The 27,459-nt window shown below is 36.5% G+C and overlaps 1 protein-coding gene across 5 annotated transcripts in view; it reads right to left on the reverse strand.

Annotated features, from left to right (window-relative positions):
* doc2b (double C2-like domains, beta) overlaps positions 1–27,459 on the reverse strand; it is a 300,599-nt gene that overhangs the window by 203,280 nt on the left and 69,860 nt on the right. For all 5 annotated transcript variants that reach the window (XM_058776339.1, XM_058776336.1, XM_058776337.1 and 2 more), the window contains exons 7-8: positions 21,337–21,435; positions 20,798–20,965 (exon numbers count right to left, since the gene is read on the reverse strand). In XM_058776339.1, coding sequence (XP_058632322.1) covers positions 20,798–20,965; positions 21,337–21,435 — 267 coding nt within the window. The remainder of the gene's footprint in view (positions 1–20,797; positions 20,966–21,336; positions 21,436–27,459) is intronic.

Below are 27,459 nucleotides of genomic sequence, written 5' to 3' on the forward strand. Positions count from 1 at the left end.
CGAATACGATTAATTGGGTCGCGGAGTGTATGGCCAAAGACACGACATCAACAACAAAAAAACTTAATTTTAAATGTTTTTCTGATGCGAGACTTTTATTTTAAAAGACGTGCATAAAAGCCACTGACACTTCTGTCAGATGCAGTTTTATATATATATATAAAATCCATACTGTTGCACCCTACACAGACATAAAGCATGATTAGGCTCTCACTGTTCTCCTTCACTAAGCCCCTAAAAGCCCCAACACCTCCCCCATGAGAACAACATAAATATGAAGCAGTGCCTCTCCATTTCCCTCTGCACACCATTCCAGCTAAATGACTGGCCTGGATCTCCCCCATCACAATAATGCAGTGGCATCAAAGGATCCTCAAGCAGCCCCTCATCACCAGAGAGAGCGACACATAAATAGCTGGGGGTCAGGGGTTAAGCATCCCGTCTCTCGTTAGCATTTTATCCAGCCTGATCGTTGACAAGCCACTTCCCCAGATTATATTTTATAGAAGTACAGATGGTGGTTGAAAATATTGGCTGTGAATGTTTTTCCATTTAAAAACCACCATGATAAAATTGCATTTACTGAGTACTATGTGGATTGAAGTCGAAATATTGAAGTGTCAGAACCTTGAGAGATAATAGTAATCTTCCGCAGATGTGGTGTATTAATGCGGTGATACCATGAGGAATCAAATGTTCATTGATATTTTGAGATAAATGTGTTTTATGTTCTATGAAAACACTGTAACTTGTAACTTTTTGGATACAGTGTACTGTACATAATGCTCAAACTGTTACTCACATTTCACCTGGATTGCAGTTTTTAGGGTGGGGAGAGAAGGGTAAGATGCGTCACCCCCACATAAACATATTTAGAAAGGGTTCATTTTAAGGTATCATTTTTGTCAACATACATTTGCTACAAGGCATTAAAATTAATTGTCAAAGGAAATTATTTAGGTCTGATAATATACTAAACAACACTGAGGAAGAAGCACATCATTGATGCATATAATGCCAGGTCTGAGCAGAAGATTTTGCTGTATTAGGTGAGGCAGTGGTCATTATTTATTATTCATGTTGGTTGCCATGCTAATGGAAAAACAAATCATGCATATGAATTCATATATTCTTGCTCTTGGCTAGCTCACATAACTATCAAAATGACATGAGTAATAGCATGTGATTGTGGCCATGTAAATTACCAATAACAACAAATAACTAGATTCTGATGAAACTGTGACAGGTGCTCACCATGGAAGAATTCACTGCCACAACATCAGTTTTTTTCCTATTTACTATGTATGGCAAATGGGCCTCAAAATGCTCCCCCAAGGCAAACCAGTGCTAAGATATGGCTGGGGCTCCAAGGGCCGGAGAAATGGCTGAATGCTCTGGATGATTCATTGGGTGTGACTAGGCAGTTGGCAGCATGTCAGCTGCTTGTTGTCTGAATAATCAGGGCCCAGTCCCTTGTCTCTACGATGTTCTGACCCAGAGATCTCACTCTGATGCCTTTTCAATGCAAGTTTGAGGGGTTGGTTGCTAGGATGCCCAACTCATGTGAGCTCATCCTTAAGTGTCTATGACATTCTGATCTGGAGGAGGAAGAGGAAGAGGAAGAAGAATGGGGAGAGCAAAATAGACGAAGGAGAAGGAAGAATAAAAAGGAAGATGAAAAATTTAAAAGAATGAGTAGCAAGACTGAAAAGTAGAAGTTGGACAATGAAGAAGAATGAGGAGGAAGAAGGAAAAGAGGAAGAATGAGAAGGAGAAGACGAAGAAGAAGATGAATAATGAGTTGAGAGAGAATGAGAAGAATGCGGAAAAACAATCATGATGAAGAATTAGAAAGAGTAGAAGAATGAGGAGAAAGAATGAAAAGGAAGGAGAATAAGAAGAAAAATGAGAAGAAGAATGAGGAGAAAGAAGAGGAGGAAGATGACGAAGAAGAATGGGAAGGAGGAAGAAGAGGAGGAGGAAAAGAAGAAGAATAAAAAAAGAAGAAGAGGAGAAGATATGAAATACGAGCACAATCGTCAAGCACAGAGATCTGCCTTTCTTTCTTAAAAATAAAGGTGCTTCACGATGCCATAGAAAAACCTTTTTTCTCTAAATGGTTGCACAAAAAAACCTTTTAAGTGCCCCTATTAAGGATTTTTGAAAATTACCTTTCATGCAGTGTGCAAAGTGAATGAAAATATCCTGCAAAGTTTTAAATCTGAAAGGGCACCATGTATAAAGTTATTGTCTCTCAAAAGAAAGAGTCGACTCTGAATCATTGACACAAGTTTTAAAAAAAAAAAATCTTAGGCAGTTTCATGTTGACGTCAACATGAAACATTAGCATACTGCCTGCCCACTAGTTGGTCTTTTTAAGTTGGTCTGAATGAAAATGCAAATTCATTCATTCCACTGCACTCATAAATGCTGCTTTATCAGGCATTACAGGCATGATGAAATAAAAATGAGACCAATCAACGCAGATTAACATCACACAAAGGAGGGGTTTGGAAAATGAATCGTTAAACAAATCTTTTGGGAGTCGTTGAGCAAGTAAGGTAAAAATATTTTAAGTGAAGAATAATTATAAGACAATGAAAGTGCATGCATGTCAACCTGTTGTTGGAGACTCCCAAAACTAAAATACAAACCTTTCATTACCCATAATAAGGGCACTTTAACATCTGAAAAACCTTTCTGTTTCACAAATGTTCTTTGTGGCGAAAGAAGGTTCTTTAGATTATAAAAGGTAAGAAAGAGATGGTTCTTTTAAGAACCTTTGACTGAATGGTTCTTTGTGGAACCAAAAATGGTTCTTCTATATGGCATCGATGTGAAGAACCTTTTAAGCACCTTTATTTTTAAATGTTGCACATTTACATAGAAAAACAATGGAAAAGCTTCACAAGGGAACACAAAACCACATTCTGTGTGAACGAACCCTTCACCAGTGAAGGTCCTTGATCACTTCAGTTCCATATTAACAGTTCAAGCAGCACATTTCAGCACATTTTGGATTGTTTTCTGAATCCATCAAAATGTGACCCTTCCCCTGTAAAGAGGATGTTATTGAAGAATGAGGCAGTTAAAAACTATTTCAGGCACAACAGCAAACTTGCAGAGATAGCTGCTCATCTCATGCTTGAAGAAGGATCAATAGCAGAAACAGGACTGTTAAATACTAAGGACGGAAAATGCTCATAAAAAACTAAAATATGGAAGAATAAATCAATAAAATTACCATTTTAAAGTCAGAAAGCATGTTAATGGATTTGTTACATTATCATGCATATTCAGCTATGGTACATTCTAATTTATAGCAAATATTTTAATTGCAATACAGCAGACACGCTAATGCCCCACAGAGTCCTACCATTAATCTAAAACGGTGCCCGATAGGGCGTATCTGAAGGTTTTTCAGGTGACAACTCTGTCAGAGCTCAGCCTGAGTCCCTCTCTCTCCTCCTCATCTGATTTAATGAGTGTTTAGGTTCAGCCTGTTTGCAGCCATCACAGCCATGGTGCTTATGGCAGGTTAGAGCTAAACTTCCTCTCCCCCGATGAGGGGGAAGACGACACCGGATCCACCCCAGTCACCTCCTCATCCAGCATGCACAGCCTGTCTGCAGCTAATCAGAGAAGACTAGAGTCATTAATTATGGGCGCAGAATGAAACTTCTCCCTTTCCCTTCTCCCTTAACAAAATGACAGTAGTTTCCCACTGATCAGATGTGTTACTGTTATATTAGCTGCCTGTCTAGTTATCTCACTGTTGTGTTCTTGTACTCTGACTGGATTGTGGGCGTTGTTGTGGGATTGTTAGTGGGGTCCTGATGAGGCAGTGCGGCAGTGCCGGCCTGTCACGGCTTTGAAAGGAGGGAATGATTTAATTGATCAAATTTTTTATGCATGAATCATGTGGATGAGCCTCACACAGGGGGCAGTCTTAGCAGCCTGGTTCCACAGGAGGATCATTCATCTTGCTTAGAGTGTCATGAAGCCCCTCATTTCAGCATAGGTCAGTTATCATCACAGTTTTGAAAAATGCAAAACAAGTAGGTGTAGAACGATTCAGAGTCGAGGGAGGAGGGGAAAGACAGGTTGGGTAAGAACGATTATAAACCTTATCAGCACAGCTTGTGAATATTAAACAAGGGTCGTAATGTTTGCATGGTTGTCAACAGGTTTTATTTACCTTTTTACTTGTTTTTATTTATTTATTTTTAGGATTTACAAATCTAAATATCAAATGTTCTAGCATAATGCAATTTACAACTGCAAAACAAAAAAATATTACACTTATTTATTGTATTATATTGCATTGTGTTATACATTATTATACCATTGCATATTCTATTATACTCTAATAAATATTTTGTACTTTAAATGCACATTTTTATCTGTAATTTAATGTACAATCACATGCTGATCCATTTGCAAGTGTATTTATTACATTAAATTGCATAATATTTAATTTAATTACATATTTAATTAATGTAATGAATCTTGCAATATCACAATATACTTCAAATACAGTTTTTAATTTGTAACTGAATCCACAAATACATGCCAAGCAGTTTGCCAATTTTAGTATTTATCACATTATATTGTTTTTTTTAAATATTATATTCACAATATATTACAAATAAACATGTACTTTTTTATTTGTAATATAATGCACCAATACATTCTGAGCTGTTTGCATTTTCACAAAAAAGTATTTAAAAACATACTTTATTAACTTCGGACATACTTTATTAGCTTTTCCACAATGCTATATACAATTTTAATAACTACAAACTGTTTTTCATGATTAACAAATTTAACCAATCACATTTGTTAACACACTCACAGTAAGCATGCATAAATGGGAGTTAATGTGCAAAACAATCAGTGTCATACCACATCTCAAATGAACCTCGGTCCGGCTTTCCATATGTCTAGAAAGACAGTTGGTTGCACACAAATATTTTGAAGGTTTTGGTCATTGATCAGCATGAAGGATGCCATGCAACATCTTAGTATTTTTTTTCAGGATTTAGAAAAAACTCATTGAATCAACTCATTTGAACCATGTGGCTTTGGAAGGTCACGTGTGTCATGAATAATTATGAGACAGCATTATGAATAATTATGAAACATAGCTGACGTAGACTACCATGAAAATATCTTGGTCTAAACATCACATCAATGTTGATTTCAAATGCGGAAGATAAAACAAGCCAAAAACATAATTTTAACCCTTGTGCTGTGCTGAAAATCCGTTATCCAAGTAGGCGTTCCCAGTCAAATATTACCAGCTTTTTATAAATCTTTATGGAAATACAAGGGGAAAAAAAATAAAAATTTAATTCAATCTTTTTGTCAACTTGGTTTCAATGTACCTCTGTTTTGCAGTGAAAAGATAATCTTGGCAATGTTCATTCACAAACTGAGATGCATAAAAAGAACAAAACCTGTCCAGTATTTGGAGATTTTTTTTTTTAGCCTGGTCATTTTTGATCAGAAACACAACAAGTGTAGGTGGGAGGAAAAAAAATAAATACATTTTGGGGAAAGTTGTTATACCCTGTGTGAGCAAATTCAGTGCGTACTAGTCCAATGCGATAGAAATAAGAATATAAAAGAAAGAAATAAGGAATAAGAAAATCCTCTGTGGGTCAAAATGACTGTAGCACAACATTAGGGTTAAATATTCTTCCATCATGCGTAAACAATGTGTATATTTTTAGCATAATAATAATGAAAAATGTGTGCGCTAGTGAGGGCTTCAGTGCTATAAAAGTGTTATGTCTCTATAAGGAAGACAAGGCAACACCTCCAGCAGCTGCCTGAATGCTCTGGAAAAAGGCAGGTATCGGTGGTAGCAACATGTGCAATCACAAGCCTCTGGAGACCAGAACGGTGCCAAGATCACCTCAGAAACCTTAGTGTCGATATCAGAAATGGTGAAGAAAAAACTTCCACAGTTAGTTCCAGCTGGAGGGAGTGATTGGAGAACGCTTCACTCACATTCTCTGTTCCAGACACGCTGTCAATCTGATGCTTGGCTACACCCAAAGTTCGATGCTTTGGCTTCTTTTGGATCCATTTTCATTGCTGGAGAAGAAATATACAAACTAACTGGCCAATGTTTGTCTGAAACATAAGTTTTTAAATATTAACCTCTTGTTTATTGAACTTTTACATAAAAAGCTATATCCTCATAGTCATGCTGTTGGTCTAAATATCAGCATGGCCTGAGGCCGAATCACACTGAGAAGCCCTATTAGCGGATGACCTAGTTAGCGACCACCGCAGACAAAGCTGGAGAGGGAGGTGCTTGTCAGTGGAGGTGGGATGCAGAAGCTTTGCAAGTCAATCCCTCTGTAGAGCTTTGGTTGAATTCGGCATTACAGGAGAGAAGAGGAGAGCCATTCACAGAATGGCTGGTGGATTGCTGCTAAAGCACAATCACAGACTTGATCAATCTCAACTGAGTGCCCCACACAACTGTGTTCATTCTCTACATCAACACAATGTTGCAAACTAAAACACAATGAAAAGTGAAGTGCATTGGGGTGTATTGTGAATTTCAAAGTGAAACACAAAGAAAAAATAAATAAAAATACCAGTTGATAACTGAAGTAACAACTACTGATGATAAACTGTAAACATGTCAGCTGTGTGGACGCTAGGGCTGGGTTGACAATATTGATTTCATGCTACTAAACAATTTTCATTTTGATAAGCCATTTCATGAACAAAATTTCATTAAGCATTATTTGTAGCATATTAACCCATCCAATAATCTTGAAAAGCTTTGTGCTTTGTTCATTTTGATATGAAAATATCTGAACTTTCAAATTTTCAATTCAGTTCGAACAAAATTCAGTTCAAACAGCATGTGAACCAATCACTTCTTCCACTTTAATACTAGTTATTGCATGAAATACACATGAAAAAGTCAAAAGTTATGTTGAAAGAAACAGAACAACTGACTGAAATGAATCATGTCTCAAAATCACTCAGTGTTTCAGCCATGTTAAGATGTCAGGAAAGCCATTCAAAGTCTATAGCTCATTAGTCAAATAGAAGAAAAAAATAACTAATTTTGCACTATAATTAATCAGGTGTCTTCATTATTTACAATGTTTACATAAATCTCATGAAAACAGGTTATTATATAGATAGTTTAAATGTTTACTTTTTACAAGTTGGAGCAGAAACAATTATATCATTAAGAAGTTGATATAAAACTGCCTTGTGTGCAATTAAAATGTTTATACAGCTTATATAAAGTTTTTATTTCATTGTTGAATTTAAAATTTTCAATATTGTTTTTTGACTAAATAAATTTTAATTTCAGTTTCTGTTTCAGTTAAAAAAATAAATTAAATTAAAAAAAATAAAATAATAATTTCTCAGCTTCATTAGAACCAGTATCACACACCACTAGTTAGTATTACTAAAAGCAATCAACTACTGTATATTTAAGCTACGGGACCATATCTATTAAAATTCAGAACTATTCAATAATATAACTTGGAATGTAATCAGATACATATTTCTTCCAGAAAATTAGTGAGTGAACAATTTTTCAATGAACAAACCATTTCAGTTCGAATTACAGCATTTAGGGAGACACAAAGAAAACAGGGTCCACTTCTTACTGGCAAGCTGAGCTCAAACAGAACCACCAGCCAAATAAAGAACGCATGAGAGTCAAGTGAGTTAGAAACTGAAGAGAAAATCAATCAAGGTTTGACAACATGAAGCAAAACACTATAATTTAAAAAAAAACTCTGAGTGAAATGTTCAACCATGCAGAAGTGAATGTTTCCTGTTCACAGTGAATTCCACTGATCATTCATCATTTTTAGAGCCATTGCCAATGCGTATAGCTTTTTTTTTTTGTGCATCTACATAGAAATAACAGAGAGTGATGACTCTCAGTTGAGCCAAGGATGATGAACGCAAGCAGCTAAGTGGGAGGAAAAATGAAAAGAATCAAATGCAAAAATGTCAAGGTAGATTCAATGAAGTGACGTGACGAGTGGGCGGTAAAGAATGGCTTTGGGTGTCAGAGCAGATAAAGAGTTATTGAGTTGGTCTCAAAACTAAAATCAACTATAGCCACAGCTATATGTGCTTTTTTGAATGGCTACATTCACACAATCAGTGTTTGGGACTGAGAAGTGCATTTACTATCAGATGTAACCCCTGAACTTTCTTGTTCATATAGGAGCAGCTTGAATGTTCAGTTGACTAACTGAAGTCAAGCCCCTTTTCTATCCTTGCGATGCAGATTATCACTTCTGTAACTATAGTGACAGTGACAAGTAGGTGCAGGTGACATGCATAAGTGCACTGTATGACGTAACAGTAAATTCAATTACAAGGCCTGAAAATGTAAGGGTATTATAAATGTAAGGATTGTATTTTCTAGTTTTCTCTATATCCTTTTCCCCCCAAATAATCATAATCATTTATTCAAAATTTAAATTTGCCAAATTTCACATTTAAATACTCAACACATTAAATCACTTTTAAAAATGAGGAAAAACAATTAAATGGACAAAATAAAATATCACAATGATATTGCTATTTATTTTTAAATCACCAAATAATTGCAATGCTTGAGCTTCTACGAAAATTATCCTAATGCACAGAAAAGTTCTTCAAAGAATCACCAAATACAGAATAATACAATTCTGTGAGACTTTCACAATGTGATACTGTAAGAACCTTTTGGGGCAACAAAGTTGAATATTTAGTGCATGTGGTAATTTCGATTCAGGTTCATATGGTCTCCCTTTTCACAATTTATAGGTCTACAATTATGAGAGAGCAGCTTTGAACCTGAAAAAATATTAAATTCCTATTATCATTTTAACAGGGTCGTTTTATTTGAGCCCTTTTTGTTCAATCTATATTTTATGCTACATCACATTCTGTGATGCTGCTTTAGAATTTTAAGGCAGGATTTAAACTGAAAATTAACCATTTTACTCTTAACGTTTAAAATAAAGTGTGGAATCATTGTTTTAAATAATGTGCATTTTGTACATATATCTGTGAACATACCAAAAAACTAGTTTCATGACCCTTAAAACAATAAGGAAAATGCTTTTATTCCACATCTCAACTTTAAAAATGGTGTGCAAGAATGGTGTATTTAACTAGCATTTAAAACGCAATGTTGGAGTCACTAAAAAGGTGAGAAATGATATTTACATGTATTGTTTAACATGGACCATCTTACCACAGTGTCTATAAAAATATGCACGTATTATGTTTTGATAATTTTATATCAGCAAACACTGTACATCACAGCTATTCTGAGAGATCTAATCTGCACACTCGCAAGGAAAAAAAGACAAACTATTGTCAGTAAACTTTTAAATATCATGGTTTTCGTTCTTAAATTTACAACCATTTTAAAGACACAGTGATGTTTATGAAGATAAGCAAAACAAAACAAATCAGGCTAGAGTGAAATTGACTGGACACATGGCACATTAGCAGCAGAAAGCTGGAGAAAATGGAGAGAGAAGGGGACACGGGTCATTTCTGTCATCTCACTGCCTCTATTACAATGTGTTGCTGGTGCTTGTTTACAGAGAGCTTTTACATGTCAGAGGAGAACAGAGGAATCGGCCATCCAATTATGAGCCAGTGTAAATCATTTGACATTTCAAATTTATCATACGGTGTGATAAATGCTGTTAGATCTTAAAATACTGGAGGCTGTTTGAAGAAAGCAGCAATAATATTGGAAACACTATTGTGGGAGTTCATTTGTCACCAATCAAGAGTATAGTTCTTCCTGAAGAATTGATGAACTGTGTGTGTGTGTGTGTGTGTGTGTGTGTGTGTGTGTCTGTGCGCTGTCTATATATGTATATAAGTTGTGTGTACAGTTGTGCTGCTTAGTATTTTTGTGGTCCTTTTTTTCCAAGACTCTTTGATGAATAAAATGTTCAAAATAACAAATCTTTTGGAACAATTTAAAAGTCTTTACTAGAAAAAATATATATATTTGTATTACTTCATTCCCTTGTTTTAATTTAGGAAATTGTTTAATTTTGTGAAAACTCTATTTCACTAAAATGAGGGGCAGAGTTAATAAATCGTTGGGATGAATTCTTAATTCAAGAACTTCATTCTTAATTTAATTAATTTTTTTTTTTTTCCATGTATGTATGCAAGGCTTAAAATTAACACTCGCCAAGCGCCAAATGCAAGTAAAAATCGATGTTGGCGAGCATATGTAACAGTGTCATTCGCCAGTTGGCGGGTAAAACTTTTCCGAAATATAAAAATGCAATGTAGTGAAAACAACAGCCAGGTTTGAAAGGGATTTGCTGTTTCTGACGTAAGCGAATAAAATATTTTCCCAAGATGGTTTAATGTGAAATTATGACAATATAAATATGCGATTAATCATGATTAATTACAAAAAGTGTGTGATTTTTAAAAATCTATTTACAGAAAGCACTAATGTTAACCTTTTATAGATTTTGGATTTCAATTTAATTTAAAATTTTATAGGTCCCCCCAGAAAGAGATCGGGACGGCCCCTACAACCTCGGCCCCCTTTAAATTTTCAGTTCAATATAACCCTCAAATGAAGCTAATTGAATAGCCCTGCTCTAATCCGTTAATATGGGTGTGGAAAAAATACGCACCACATTCGCACTACAAACCAAGGTTATTTTCGTAAACGAAAACTGAAACTAAGACTAAAACTATTGGTCAAAAACATTTTCGTAAACTGAAATAAAATTAAAATTCCTAAATAAATGAAAAACAGTAACTGAAAAACTAACGAAAATAAAATAACAATTAGCAAAAATAAATAATCGTGTTCGTGATTTAATCAGCTCTCATTCTGTGCCAGAAAATCGGACCTGTGGTTGTTTAGGGAAATAGATGGCGCTTCATGCATGTGAAGCAGCTATTCACAGAGAATGCGTTTTTGCATTTAAAAAAAACAAGATGCGGGCTATGAAATGGGAAATAATTATAAAATATGAAATGGGAAATAATAATAATGCACACCTTACAGCGCACGAACGTTTAAAGGTGTGCTTGACATGCGAACAACATGAGAGTGAGTTAACAGACACAGAATTAAAAGTTTTGGATGAGCTGACTTTAGTGAATAGTTATTTTGTCACGCTTTGCGATTACTATGGTAACGTCCGCCTCGAGTCCATGACACGAGTATTGCCTTGACTGTATAAAACGCATCCAAAATGAGAGAAAGTGATAGCCGCGCTGTGTTTTCGCCGCTGGCCGTGTTGTGTAAAAGGGGCTTTAGAACTTGGATTGATTGCGTTGCTCATCTGAAGCGTGTGAGCGCTGGAGCGGCTCGTCAAAGTAAAGTGCAAACATCATTTAAATCACCATATCGCATTTATTTTTGAGTAGTATGAGGTTTCAAAGCATTTTAGATTGTTTCTTCTTATTGTGTGCGTTCATTGAGGGAGACAGGACATACAGTAGTGTGCACCGGCTCGTATGTGCAAAAAATCCAACAAATTAATGCATTGAAAAGACAGATGGACAAAAATAAAGTTTACAGAGTTTCAATGACGATTGCTAAGAACATGCCTGCATCCCACTGTGCACACTGTCCATGCTAAATTCTGTGTGATATTAGCCATTTTTAATACTATTTAGGGCAGATAGGGTGGATAGTATGCACATTGGGACGCAGGGCATGTTTCCTCAAATCCAGCACTGGAGGGCCATTGATCTGCAGAATTTAGCTCCAACCCTGATAAAAACTCAACTGCCTGATGCTGTCTATTAACTCTGAAAACCTTGATTAGCTTGTTGTTTGTAAACTATTGGCATATTAAACAAGATTACATCTTTAATATGAATGAATATGAATTAATAAATTGTATACATATAAGCTGCATATTTTTGGTTTTTGTTGAATTGTAAAGAATTATTTTATTGTCATTATTAAGAGGTTTGCACAAGAGTTACCTGTAAACTGCAAACATTCAACTTTGCTAAAATTAAATGTCTTGTTTGGTCTACACTGGAAGTGTTCCATTAACTCTGTTAAACTATAATTACTAAAACTGAAAATAAAATATATAAAAACTAAATAGAAATGTGTTCACAAAATAAAAACTAAACTAAAACTAACAAAACCATTAATGAAACTAACTAAAACTAAACCCAAATTATAAGAAATTTGAAAACGATATTAAAATAAAAACTATAATTAACTATAAACTATAAATTCAAAACTTTAATATCCTTGCTGCAAACTGAGTATGTGTGAAACAGGCGTAAAACGATGGCCTGCTCTGTTTGCCGAACAAGAATCTTTTAAGATTTAAAAAAAAAAGAAAAGAAAAGAAATCAATAAATCTGTTTATTTTTTTCTTGTAAGTAAAGTAAAGGACAAATTGAAAACATTGTAAATATGTTTAGTCATTGTAGTAGTAATGACTGCCTGTTTTTGCAAAAAGAGTTTCATGGCCGGTAAAAAAATATTTTATCACGTCACCGGCCATTGGCAGGTGTGGCAAAAAGTTAGTTTTAGGCCCTGTATGTATGTATGCATACATGTATGCTATGTGGGGCTCTGTAGGTTTAAACAAAAAGACACATGCCTGACCTCGGATGAAAGAACAACTCCACATAGCCTCATTAGCTATGACTAACTGTCCAGGAAACAAAAAGCAGAATGAAAATGAATGAGAGTGCACGGTGTCTGCACGCCTGTAAATTACACGAGATGATTAACAACAAACAGAGGCCTGGCTGTTATAAATGCTGCTTGGCTCTCAGAGGAATATTTGCATCCCCTTATTTCGCCTTTTATAGATGACAATAAAATTCCTAAGGGAGTTAGTGAAGTTTTAACATGGGTAGGAACATGGGTAAACACCTCAAGGAGCTACAGATGAACAACATTCCAAGTTCAAAAATTAACATTTACTCAACCTCAAGCCGTTCTAAACCTGTATGACTTTCTTCTGCACAATAGAAAAGGAATTATTTGTAGAATGTTTGGTATCTAAACATTTCTGGAAACCACTGAATTCCATTGTTTTTAAAGCCTTACATGGTACAGCTCCATCATATATAGCAGATCTGATCAAGGTGAAGACATCAAAGAGAATGTTACATTCTGAGTCATTGAGTCGATATAATATTTTCTTAAGTCTGCGCTTTATTAAATTAAAAACATTTTATTAATGTATTCGGAATATCAGTTTCGGAATATCCAAGGTTGCTATGGTCACGCAGGTCCGTGCATTTAACGCATGGCCACAAGAAATAAATGTCGTTCTCTCAACATAAGAAGTCGTGCTCCCCCGATCATGTCCCTTATCTGCCATCTTTTTGATAAGTCATGAAAAGATTTTTTTTTTTTTTAACACATTAGGCCTACATATAATTATCACAGAAACAAATCCACAGCTGCACCGCGGCAACAAGTAGTGGTGTTTTCGTTATCAGCATAACCTATCTGAAGGAATCCGAATTGAACTCACTCGTTAAGACAGTGACTTGGCGCCATCAAGTGTCTGTTTTAGTTTCATATTAAACTTATCATTTAATTGATTGACATGTTGACATATTTATGCCTTCAAAATTTAAAACATTAATTTCATAACATTTTATGCATTTGTAGGCTTATTGCAGTGTAAATGCATTCAGTAATGATGTCTCTGATTTGTTGACACTGATTGGATTTTTACTAGTAACAGCCCTTTATTATTTTAACTTAATTTATCGATTGGAATTAAGAACGTGGCATTCCATATTCATGATGCTGATGCTGTCAATGTTGTTTTTGGTTTTTGGGTACATTAAAAAAATGCAGTTAGCTCAAAAAGCTGAGGGCACACGACAGGCGCTGTTTGGATGAGCATGATGCTTGTATGTTCAATGCATGGCGTGTGTTTTTCACTAGCTCCGTTCCCATGGACACCTTTTGTTTGACCTAATTCTGGATATTTCCAGCCTGAGACGTGTGATTAATCCGTATCTAAAGCCGTGTCTACACCAAGAGAACCCATTATAATCAGTTGATGCGGTGACTGTCCACACGGGAAGTGGTGTGAGGTGACAAATATTCTACAGTAACTGATACCTCCTTCTATTCCGAATCTTGGAAACATGCGTTGTATGTGTTGAAAGTGAAACCTAAAAAAAACAGCGCATAAGAGAGTAATTGCACGCTTTCGCGAGCTTCAGCAAATGCACGTGATCACAGATTGTACGCTTCCCAGCCGAAACAACCCCCCATGGTTAAACTGAAATAATAACCATGATATAAGATTTTGGCCATATCGCCCATCTAAGTCATTCATCCCACACTACAGGCACGTCATGTAGGCTACACTTCTTGTTCTTCGTTTGGGCACCACAATGTGTCACTGTGGCCTCAAAGCTTACCCCTCGACTACTCTGGTTTGATTACTATTCCTAAATAACACGCCCTCCTCATTACCCTACGGACAAAGAAATGTATAAATAAATAAATAAATGTATAAATAAAATAAATAAATAAATGTGAAAAAAAAAAAAAAAATACATAAGGAAATAAAATTATAAATAATTATTTATTTTTGCTTTTTTACTTTTCTTTGTATATTTATTTACATACTTAATTTTTCTTTTTTTACATTTCTTTCTTTCTTTCTTTATTTCCAATTATGGCAGGATTGGCATTCCATAATACAGGCTTGGAATGTCATGAGGGGAAGTAAATGACATATTTGAACTGAACTTATGGGTTCAGCATGCTTTTAAAATGTTTTTATGAGGCTTAGTTTGAACATCATGCGAAGATCGTGTTTTGAAGGAGAATTTAAAACACATGATTCAGTTGACTCAAGATGAAGAAAGCAAAGAAAGAATTTAGTATAAGACCAAATGGTTTAAAAGTTTGAAGCAGAAGAACATTTTTAGTTTTGCTAAAGGCTCTGACTGAGAGACCCACAAATGAGTCAGGGGACTATTCAGGCCCACCACAATCAGTGTGCCAAATTTGACAACTTTTCTGCAAACGGTTTTGAGGGCTGTCATAGACTGCCAGCAAGAAGAATAATGAAACGAATGGCAACCAAAACAGCAGGGACACACAACTTCACTGCTCAGACCATAACTATGACAGTAAAAGGCTTTAATTTTGTTTCCTTTATGTTGTGCATTGACATTTGAAAGTTTTATCATTAACACAGAGGACAGGAAGATATCGCGCCTCATGCTAAGCTTGCAGATGTCTGTGAAGAGCCGATGTAGGGGAGAGTTCTTATCTCTGAAAGTGAGTGGTACAAATTGGAGAGCGCTCGAGCAAGACGCATAATATCATTGGAAAAATGAGGGCTATTTGTTTTTTTTTTTGTTTTGTTTTTGAGAAAGTGGGAATTTAAGCTCCTTAAGGCAGAGAAGAGAGATTCAGAGGTGGACAATAAAACAGCTGCTAAAGACAGACACATGCAAAAGCAATTTCCTCTTACACTACTACATAGAATACAGTGCAATCTGAAAAAGACAAGGCTCATACAATGGCCAATTAAGAGAAACAGGGGGGTTCCTAAGCATCTTAGAAAGACCATCCTCAAGGTGCCATCTTAAACTTAAACTTCTAAAATTTTAGGAAACTTTGTTTATGTGCACTCTTCTATAATCTTAAAGCGATACTCCACCCCAAAATGAAGATTTTGTCATTAATCACTTACCCCCAATGTTGTTCCAAACTTGTAAAAGCTTCGTTCGTCTTCAGAACACAATTTAAGATATTTTGGATGAAAACCGGGAGGCTTGTGACTGTCCCATTGACTGCCAAGTAAATAACACTGTCAAGTAGGGGTGTGCGATATTGAAAAAATAAAATATCTCGATTTTTTGGGGATTTTGAGTGTGTTATTGTGCTGATATCTGACTACCATGGACAGCTGCAGTTTTTGATATTCTTCATATTCTGCGTGGTCAGTTCACATCAGTGATAGAAATTAATATTTTCATACAAGTTTAAATTGATTATTACCTTTTATGGGCAATTTTACCTTTAATAAAGCCATTTTTTTCTAAAAGTGTGCATTTTTTGAGTCAAATTGTTACATTTAATCAGTCAATTAGAATAATAAGACATTTAGGCTGTTACCAAACAAATGAAACCAGTATCAACAAAATTAATCTTTGCAGAAGTTGCATCTGAAGTGGCATTTAGATGTATTTACACACTGTTTAATGCAGCTCAGAGGGACATGGAGTGCTTTAACTTGCAGTTAAAACTGCATATTGTTTTGATATTTTAAACATAAAACATTGAATAGTGATATTTGAAATTATTTTAAAATTGAAAAGATACTTTAAATGTGAAATTAAAATCACTGGTAGGTGGCAGCAAGTCACTTATCAAGTGAGTCATTACGACTGAACCTAAGCATTTAAATGGTTGATTCATTCAGGAACTAAACAACATCGTCATGTTGCTCAGAGACGCAAAACAGTGCTGTGGCTGTGTTTGGAATTATTTTTGTTGGTGAAATGGAGCAAAAACAGGCAGTATGGTGTCTAAAACGCAAGTCTCTTAATATTAACTTATTGTTTTTTTGAACTGTTGCATAAAATCAACATCACATTTGTAATCATGCTTATTTTTGAAGAAAAAAAACAGCATTTTGTGTGATTTTAACTATATGAAATGATATATATACATTTTCTGCCCCCATATCTTGAATTTTTGACCATTTTAATGCATTTTAATGGACTGAATCATGCAGTGACAGAACACACTCTAAATGTGCACGCGCACTAGACTTCATCACGTAATGTATGCGTGCACTCTCTAGGTGTTTTGTTTGGTTTTTGCAAAGTACTCGATAATGTAAAATTGCACATCGTTAAAACAACATATTATTATATTATATATTATTCGATATTAATCGCAGACAATATATATCGCACACCCCTACTGTTAAGGTCCAGAAACGTATGAAAGACATCATCAGATTACATTATTCAACAATTAGGCGCCGTAACATCTCCTCTGCGTCACCGTAGCACCATTTTGGAGAATATCACCTGGACGCAAAATGCGTACACTCTTCTGTGTCAGCTGCGACACAGAGTATTCTGGAGTATTCTGACCATGTGTTTCATACTTTTCTGGACCTTGAGTGTCATTTACTTGGCAGTCAATGGGTGCTGAAGTGGTTTTCAGATTGTGGTTGTTAAGCTGTTCTGTGTAGTTGCTTACAAGCGCAAGTCAAAAGAACCAACACCAAGGTCTCTAGATAGGTCTCAGTTTCCTCTTCAATGCAGATAACAAGGTTTTGGAAAAAAGTATGAGCAATAGTAATAGTGATGCACTGACAAGGGGTGAATCCCTCCTTTAGTATGAGTATTTAAAAAAAGGACAGAGAACAGACCACCACATTTAGTGTACAGCTATCAGTGTTACTCGGCTCTGAGGGAAAACGACAAGTGTGTGTGTGTGTGCGTTTTTGTGACAAATGAGGACACAAATTTGTATAATGACAAGGGTATGACATAGGTATTACAAGGAGAAGGTGACTTTTCAGGACATTACCCCATGTCCCCACTTTTCAAAACGCTTATAAATCACACAGAATGGAGTGTATTGAAAATCTGAAATAGCACAAAGTTTCCTGTAAGGGGTAGGGTTAGGTGTAGGGTTGGTGTAGGGCAGGGATGGGCAACTTCGGTCCTGGAGGGCCGGTGTCCTGCAGAGTTTAGCTCCAACCCTAATCAAACACACCTGCCTGTAGCTTTCTAGTGATCTTGAACACCTTGATTAGCTGGTTCAGGTGTGTTTGATTAGGGTTGGAGCTGAACTCTGCAGGACACCGGCCCTCCAGGACTGAAGCTGCCCATCCCTGGTGTAGGGCAATAGCACATACAGTTTGTACAGTATAAAAACCATTACGCCTATGGAATACCTAGGTATTGTCCTGAAAGGTGCTCCACACATTCTGTTTATCATTATTTACAGGCCTCCAAAATACTCTCCAGCCTTTGTTGAAGAGTTCACAGAACTGTTATCAATGATTTCCTCAGAGTTTAACTGTTTTACTATTGCAGGGGATTTTAATATTCACATAGATAATGCAGAAATCAAAACTGCAAAAGAAATTATAACTGTTTTAAACACTTTTGATCTGATCCAGCATGTGCATGGACCCACACACAATCGTGGATACACTCTAGATTTACTCATCAGTAAAGGTCTAAACATTTCATCCATTGTTATTAAGGATGTAGCACTATCTGATCACTTCTGTATTTTCTTTGATATATTGATCTCTGTTACCACTGAATCTAGATCTGTCTCTGTCAGAAAGAGATGCATTTAACGAGAACACTAGTGCGCCATTTATGAAGGCTATATCTTTAACACCAAGCATTTCTGCAGACTCCGTTGATCTTCTCCTGGATTCTTTTAACTCAAAAGTTAAGAATGTTATTGATGATATTGCTCCAGCAAGGGTCTGCAAGAAGAATGGCAGACAAAAATCACCATGGAGAAAATCAACAGCAGTTCAGAGTATGAAAAGACAATGCAGAAAAGCTGAGCGGATGTGGCGGAAGACAAAACTTGAAATTCACTATAGCATCTACAAAGACAGCTTTCATGCTTTCAATGTGGAACTAGCTACAGCTAGACAGACCTTCTTCTCAAACCTCATAAACAGTAACTTAAACAACTCTCACACTCTTTTTGCTACTGTGGAGAGACTGACAAACCCCCCAAGTCAGATTCCCAGTGAAATGCTCTCCGACAGTAAATGCAATGAGTTTGCTTCCTTCTTTTCTGAGAAGATCAATAATATCAGAAAGGAGATTGGCATATCTACTTTTGCAGAGGTCACACAGATTCGACCGCAATTTCAAAAAGAAGTGACTATGTCTGTTTTTGAAGCAATTGATAGCAACATTTTGAAAGAAATAGTACAGCACCTTACATCGTCAACATGCTATCTTGACACACTTCCCACATCTTTTTTCAAAAGTGTGCTTAACTGTTTAGAAGCAGATCTCTTAGAAGTGGTGAACACTTCACTTCTTTCTGGGACTTTTCCAAACTCCCTGAAAACTGCAGTTGTTAAGCCCCTTCTGAAAAAGCGCAATCTTGATAATACAATGTTGAACAACTATAGACCAATATCAAATCTTCCTTTCATTGGTAAGATTATCGAAAAGGTAGTTTTTAATCAGCTGAACAACTACTTAAACTTAAATGGATACCTGGACAATTTTCAATCTGGTTTCCGAGCACATCATAGCACAGAGACCGCGCTTATTAAGATAATAAATTATATTCGCTTCAATTCTGATTCAGGCAAAATATCAGTTCTGGTACTACTAGATCTTAGTGCTGTGTTTGACATTGTTGATCATAACATACTTCTAGAGAGACTGGAAAACTGGGTCAGGCTTTCTGGGATACTCAAATGGTTCTGGTCATACTTAGAAGGGAGAGGTTATTATATGAGTATAGGAGAGCATAAGTCTAAGTGGACGTCCATGACATGCGGAGTCCCACAAGGCTCAATTCTTGCAGCACTCTTGTTTAGCCTGTATATGCTCCCACTAAGTCAAATAATGAGAAAGAACCAAATTGCCTATCAAAGCAATGTTGATGAGACCCAGATTTACCTAGCCTTATCTCCAAATGACTACAGCCCCATTGACTCCCTCTGCCAATGCATTGATGAAATAAACTGTTGGATGTGCCAGAACTTTCTTCAGTTAAACAAGGAGAAAACTGAAGTCATTGCATTTGGAAACAAAGATGAAGTTCTCAAGGTGAATGCATACCTTGACTCTAGGGGTCAATCAACTAAAAACCAAGTCAAAAATCTTGGGGTGTTTCTGGAGACGGACCTTAATTTTAGTAGTCATGTCAAAGCAGTAACTAAATCAGCATACTATCATCTCAAAAACATTACAAGAATTAGATGTTTTGTTTCCAATCAAGACTTGGAGAAGCTAGTTCATGCCTTTATCACCAGCAGGGTGGATTATTGTAATGGTCTCCTCATCGGCCTTCCAAAGAAGACCATTAGACAGCTGCAGCTCATCCAGAACGCTGCTGCCAGGATCCTGACTAGAACCAGAAAATCTGAGCATATTACACCAGTCCTCAGGTCCTTACACTGGCTTCCAGTTACATTTAGGATTGATTTTAAAGTACTTTTACTCGTTTATAAATCTCTAAATGGCCTAGGACCTAAATACATTGGAGATATGCTCACTGAATATAAACTTAACAGACCACTCAGATCATTAGGATCGAGTCAGTTAGAAATACCAAGGGTTCACACAAAACAAGGGGAGTCTGCTTTTAGCTATTATGCCGCCCACAGTTCACTTTGTTCACAGTTCACAAAATCACTTTTGTTTTTATTGTTGTGATTATTATTATTTTTAATTTCTTGTTATTATTCACTTCCTTTTATGTAAAGCACGTTGAATTACCACTGTGTATGAAATGTGCTATATAAATAAACTTGCCTTGCCTATGGGATGTCCCCACTTTTCACAAAAACAAACATACGTGTGTGTGTGTGTGTGTGTGTGTGTGTGTGCGTGTGCGCGCATGCGTGTACATAACCATATTTTGGAAACAAATCTGTGCCCTGGAGTGAGCCAAATGTGACAAAACCTTCTTTTGGGGACTTCTCCAATTGTAAAAGAAGGGTTAACGATGTTTTTATAACAAGCTGTATATAAAAAAAACAACTAAAGTCTATGGAATGTCCCCATTTAGATAGCTAAGAAAAACATGTATGTGGGCACTCACTTAGTAAAGGTTGAATATGGTCCATGATCTCTTCCTCCAGACCTGGATTGAAACTGTTGCTGCTTCGCTCGCTGGTCAAGCTGGAAGGGCTTTCCATGTGAAAGCTAGTTCGAGTTGGACTGGTGATGCTGGACTGCAGGGGGGTTTGCACTTGGCCTCCGCTCGATTCTGAGTGCACAAAGACATTCACAATGAAAAAAAAACAAAAACAACAACAACAATAAAATTCAATTCAAAATTCAATATTTATTTTTCCTTTTTACAATCCACTTCGGGAACACTAGTAAAACAAAGCTATTATAAAGGCAATCTTTTGTTCAAAGTAGGCTTTTATTCCAAAATAAATAAAGATAGATAAAAAATATTTTGTGCATCAAGCTGTAAAACAAAAACAAAACTAAGCTTTAAGGGGATTTGTGTTTTCTGTGAAACATGGTAGATCTGACAGATGGAGTTGTATTAGTTTGTACGAGTTTGTGTGGGTGGGTGGGGAGTGTTTGTGTATATCTGGCAGTGAATTTCCAGGAGTGGTGTATTACCGGAATCTCTTCTTTGATCAGTCTCAGACATGAAGGTCTTCCTGTCACTGCTGCATTCACTGAGCTCAGCATCACTGCCATCACTTTCACTTAAGTTAACTTTAGAGACAGAAAGACAAAGACAAAAGGTGATAAAGTGATTAAGACAAGAGATACATGAGAGAGTGATAAAATACAAGAGAAAAAAATACAGAGTGATTCAGAATAAAAAGCATAGTGTTGTATATTCACTTGGATTCAAAGAGGTCTATATGAATATTAAAGCCAAGCAGCCGTTAGCAACTGCTGTGAAGCTGAAATTCACATGGCCACCAATCTGCATGCAAAAATTTTTGATCATGTGGATTCCAATTGAAATTTCGGCCACAAAAACTTGCCAAACAATGGTAAATGTGACCATGATTGACAAAGGCAAGTGGTGGCAATTTGGCCAAGACACCGGGGTTACACCTAGGGATGCAACGATTATAGATTTTGTTGGTATGATTATAGTCTGAGGAATAATCACGGTTACACGATTATTATGCATGTATTCATTTCACAACATAAAATCAGAAACACTCTTTAGATATTAAAGTGTTATTGATTGCTACCTTTTGAAACAGAAATAACACCGTAACCAATAATACAGCACAAAAAAAGTACATCTCAAAAAACGTGACCTCTGCTCTGTAAACATCCATGTCAGTATTTCCCTTTTGAAAATAACGAATGGAAATAGATCACAAATGTATTTAACAGAACTTGGAAAGAATAAATTGACTTATGAATAATACTATAACAGGGATGATAAATCTAAATATAAAATGATGATAAAATATAAGACTAATATTAACTTTATCCCACAGAGGGCACTGCTACTAATGAGGGGAATAAACTAAACTATTATTGTAATCAACTGTGATCCATACTTATTCATTTTAATAACCTTTATTCATCTGATTTTACATATGGCCTGAGAAAATATCTATTATTTTGGTTTGTGAGATCGAGATCGAGATCGAGCTGCCCACACAAACATTTAGGAGGACACTATCGACTTCAGTCATTTCTCTGGTGGAAATAAAGGATCCTGGTAGCCCTTCGGGCAGGTACTCTTTAGATTTTGGTAGCCCGAAAATTAATTTAACTAGCCCAAATTAAAAAATTACTATTTTATTTTATTATTATTTTTTTTAATATAGAAAATCAGATAGGAGTTTAAATGTCAATCAAAAATATTTTCAAATATGAAGGAAGGAATTTTATTTCACTATTTACAGGGTATCTGCAGAATTTTTAAAAATATATTTAAGGCAATTTATGACCCATTTTAAGAGCTGCACAAGTAAAATGAACACAGAATGAGCGGGGTTGGACAATGTCTATGGTAACACAGTTTTGAGCCATAAAATTACATGATTTACAGTTCAGATACAGGTTTTCACAAAAACAAAAATCTTATACAACAGCGTTGTATTCATTCTCTGCCACGAGGTGGCGCTTTAGGAGCGCTGAAATATTGCGGTTTCCCTGGAAACGCTGTACACAAAGCAGCTCCGCGCTCATAAATGCTGCTTTATCAGGAATTATAGGTAAAATGAAATTAAAATGCCAATGACACGTTTCTGAGGACAGTCGGTTCCCTTCAGATACATTCACATAAAGACATCCGCGCCATGTTTTGACTTGAAACGTGCAGCGCTCATATTTATTCAATGACATCATTGCCTTTTGAAGTTTAATCCTGCCGTATCGCGACTCATGTCTTTCAGTCCCCAACTCTTAAAATTATAATTAGGACATTTCTTACACCATTTAACGTATTTAAAACTTTTTATGGCCTTAATTTTGATACAACTCACTTTCAGAGTTTTTAAGGACCCGCGGGAGATCTGTATTTAAGGAGCCCGTCGTGCAGGCAGTGATACATTTTGGTAGCCCGACTGGAAAACACAATAGCCCCGGGACGTCGGACTAGCGATTTTGCGAGCCCTGGCTAATCTAGTAGCCTCCATGTCTCTGATAAGCACGGCATTTTAAGATGGTGCACCGCTAGTGTAACTTTGTTTTCGTTTTGCGCAAGTTTCAACAGTTCCATTCCGTGCAACAGAAACACTCGGTGTAGCGGAGCCTTTACGATTAATTAACCGTGACGTTTTAAAGCGCGGTTAATCGTAAAACCGGTTAATCGCTGCATCCCTAGTTACACCCCTACTCTTTACGAGAAGTTCCATGGGATTTTAATGACCACAGAGAGTCAGGACCTCGTTTTAACGTCTCATCCAAAAGACAGTGCTTTTTTGACAGTATAGTGTCCCTGTCACTATACTGGGGCATTAGGACCCACACAGACTGCAGGCCTCACTAACACCTCTTCCAACAGCAACCTAGTTTTCCCTGGAGGTCTCCCATCCAGGTACTGACCAGGCTCAGCCCTGCTTAGCTTCAGTGGGCAACCAGTCTTGGGCTGCATGGTGATATGGCTGTGGTTACAATTACCAACAGCAACTTGGCATTACAATGAATGAGACAGAGCAGAATATTTTCACTGATCACCAAATGCCTATATTCTATGAGCATTCTTGAAAATGTCATCATTTGCACTCTATGAAAGAAAAAGAAATTGTGTAAATAAATGCCATCATTTCCATGGTTGAGTGTAGGGTTGGGAGATGTCTACAAAATTGGCAATGGACGATGTTTACAGTGAAACATCGCAATGGATGATGACATCGGGGGGCGGGGGGAGTTAGGGGGTGTGCCCGAAGCGTGAATTTGTATTTAGAAAGGCACAGAAAAAAATAAAATATTGAAATATACATTTTCCTCACATTTTGTGTTTATTCCCTTTAGGATTCCGTAGTACACGTCATTTTCTTTCCAAACACGGTATTGGGATGCGGCGGATTGCGGGGGGTATGGAATCACGATGCCGGCTTAACATCGTGATGTCTATCAGCCAATCTATCGGCCCAAACCTAGTTGAGTGAGATTCTTTCTTGATTCCTGATCGGCCCTGGAAGTGATTGTTTTCTTTTGATTTTCTTTTAGGTTCCATTTTCAGTACAAAACAAGTTGTAGAGCATAAAATAATAATAAACGTATAATAATAACTTGCTTCTTTAATTTCAACCCAAATTAAACACAGAAACCAAAGCACAGTCCAAAACCCAGAGTCTGGCACACCAAGCTGACCACCCTCAAGCTCAATAAAATACAATCCTGCAACACCAGCAGAACATCGTCCATCTGAAAGACTAAATCTACAGCACAGTGACATCAAATGCATGAATGCATTCATTCTGAACCAGTCTGTAAAATGGCTCAGGACCTCACAAGAAGGTAAATTGGAAAATAAAAAGTAGAACAGAAGCATGGGGACAGAGAGACAAGACAAAAAAAAGTGTGTGAGCCTCTACAATAATATCATTCTCTTCTCCATTCCACTGTTTCGTCTTTAATTTTCTGAGCACAGGCAAGCAAAGATACCGTGAGGAACTTCTGAGAGGCTTCAAGTGGACATGAACCTTTGGCTGTCTTTCCAAAGCCTTCATCATCCCAGCAGCACATGCTTGCCCCCGATCAGCGGCTTGAGCTCATGCTGAAAATTAATATTTTTATCAGAGAGAGAAAAGGCAAGCTTCGGATCAGCACTGTTCTGCCTTTCAATTTGCTGCACCCCATCTGCCATGGTTTCAATCAGAGGAAGGAGGATGGAGGTGCAGTACTGTGGTGTGTGTGAGCAAGTCAGAGAGAGAGAGAGAGAGAGAGAGAGAGACCCGTCTCCTGTCACAGAGTCTTTCTCTATATACCACCCGTCTCTCCAATCTGGCTTGATAAATACGGCTATAGAGCAGCAAATTCTGTCGTCATGCTGAATCACTGTTACACAAAGACACATGGGTTGGTTTGCCTTGATCTATGAACCATAAGAAGACTTTTCTTGCTTTATAGTGTCTTTATGCATGCATTTTCATGTTTAGCAGCAAAATTCAGTCCTAAAATGTGTGAGATTTTGGAGGCTAAATTTATTTTTACTTCAATCCTTTTTAAGACAAATCTAGCACATGGATGAAGTATACATGACACAATGTGTAAAACTCCAGCTGCTTCCTGATACCTCTACTAAAAAAAAAAAAAAAAAAAAAAATCTGAAATGACAATATTTATCAAACCTTGAGGTCTAGTCAAAGGTCGGGCTACACAAGAATATTCCCAGCCTATCCAGCTAAAGAAACAAACAAACTGGTGAATCAATTATTTTACACCGGAATCTAGCTGCCAACATTACTTAACAGCTCCAAGAGTTTCCTAGAAATTATTCAGATAATAGCCAAAAATAAAACAAAAAAAACACAAACCTATTTTACAAACTAAAATCTGTGAAAATGCTGAAAATGAGTCTTGACTTCTCGGATATTTCATGTAAACTAACAAAAATTAAATAATACAGCACAATAATAATATGCCTACTCAGACACCAGCTGTAACTAAGACACCTACAGACGAATGTAATTTCCCTCTGCCTCCTTATACTCAAAAACGTTCAGTCACATTACTAGCAATGACAACAGAGCACAGACAACAGAATGAAGAAAAACTAACCTCTGCTAGGGGCCACAGTACTTCAGCTGACAGTACTTCAGCCAACTAAAATGTCACTAGACTTACAGTTAAAGGTCTCAGCAAATATGAAGTGATTGTTTACTTTCTGTCAAACAGAGACAGGAATCCACAGGGCCTCAGTCCTGAAGCAGACATGTGGAGACGGGGAAATTAATGTGGAATTAATCGCTGCACAGTATGTATCCTTACCTCAGTCTGTCTTTAACATCAAAGAATGGTTTACTGACACCATTTAGGGATACTTTTCTGTTAATACAATGTGTGTACTTGTAACACCATTGGATCACAATGTTTTTGGGATATCACATAATATGGAGTACAACATTTTTCAAGATAAAAAATATTTCCAAATTAATTTCTTGGAATTGCACCATTTGGCAATTATCCAGGGAACTATACTTACAAAGTACAGTAGTAAAAATATTTTTATTTTAAAGAGTCCATGTGAAATCAACCATATTTCAGAAATTTCCACTCAAATTTTAAATTTAGTCAATACCAAAATATTGAGGCCCGGTTTCACATGCAGGGCTTAGGTTAAACCAGGATTAGGCCATACACTGAAAAAAGTACACATGCCTTGTTGTTACTCGAAAAAACATTTTATACTCATTTATTTTATATCTTATTTATTATTTATTTTATAACATTTTTACTTTTCAGTCTCTAAAGTATATTATTTAGTTAATTGGAAGTAAAAGTAAGTTTTGTTGGTGTAATTTAAGTATTTGCTTCACATCAAATCAAACATTTTACGTTCTGTGAAAACCACGTGACCACTGACGTCATCGAGGTTCAGGTTGAGAATTTTCTAATCGACAGCCATCTTCTTTTCACATCAAGACCATGCCAGACACACACTTCCACAATATCGGTGAGTAATTATACAAATAACTTTGATTTTATTGTTACTACAATTGATATATATATGTATATGATGATTTTGTCTAAGTTAATTGGTTAACGGGTGTGTTGGTGTGTAAGCAGCATGTTCATACATCTGCGCATCTTTCATTGGGTGGATTGCAAAGTTATTGCCACGTTAGAGTGATTAATAAAAGCATGGATCAATGAAAAATAAATAGCTTGATATTTTAAAAGTGATATTAGACACAAAACTGAACTGAAATAGTTTCAAAACGCAGCGCGTGCACGAGACGCGCCTGTTTGAATCTCCAAATATACACAAAATATGTTGAAAATGTCCGTCTTTTTACGAGTTTAACATAACACAGTCGTTATGTCTTATGCGAATGTAAACTTTTGGGAGAAAATTAGATGTGAATCAATATACTGGATCCATGCTTTCAGTTTACGGTATTTCTGTGCATTCAAAATGACGATCTTGGAGGTGAAGATGCTGGATGTGGAGGTCCTGGGCTGGTGTGGTTACACGTGGTCTGCGGTTGTGAGGCCGGTTGGATGTACTGCCAAATTCTCTGAAACGCCTTTGGAGACGGCTTATGGTAGAGAAATTTAATTCACAGGCAACAGCTCTGGTGGACATTCCTGCAG

The sequence above is a fragment of the Onychostoma macrolepis genome, chromosome 05, assembly GCF_012432095.1.
Source record: "Onychostoma macrolepis isolate SWU-2019 chromosome 05, ASM1243209v1, whole genome shotgun sequence".
In the NCBI taxonomy this organism is placed as follows: domain Eukaryota; kingdom Metazoa; phylum Chordata; class Actinopteri; order Cypriniformes; family Cyprinidae; genus Onychostoma; species Onychostoma macrolepis.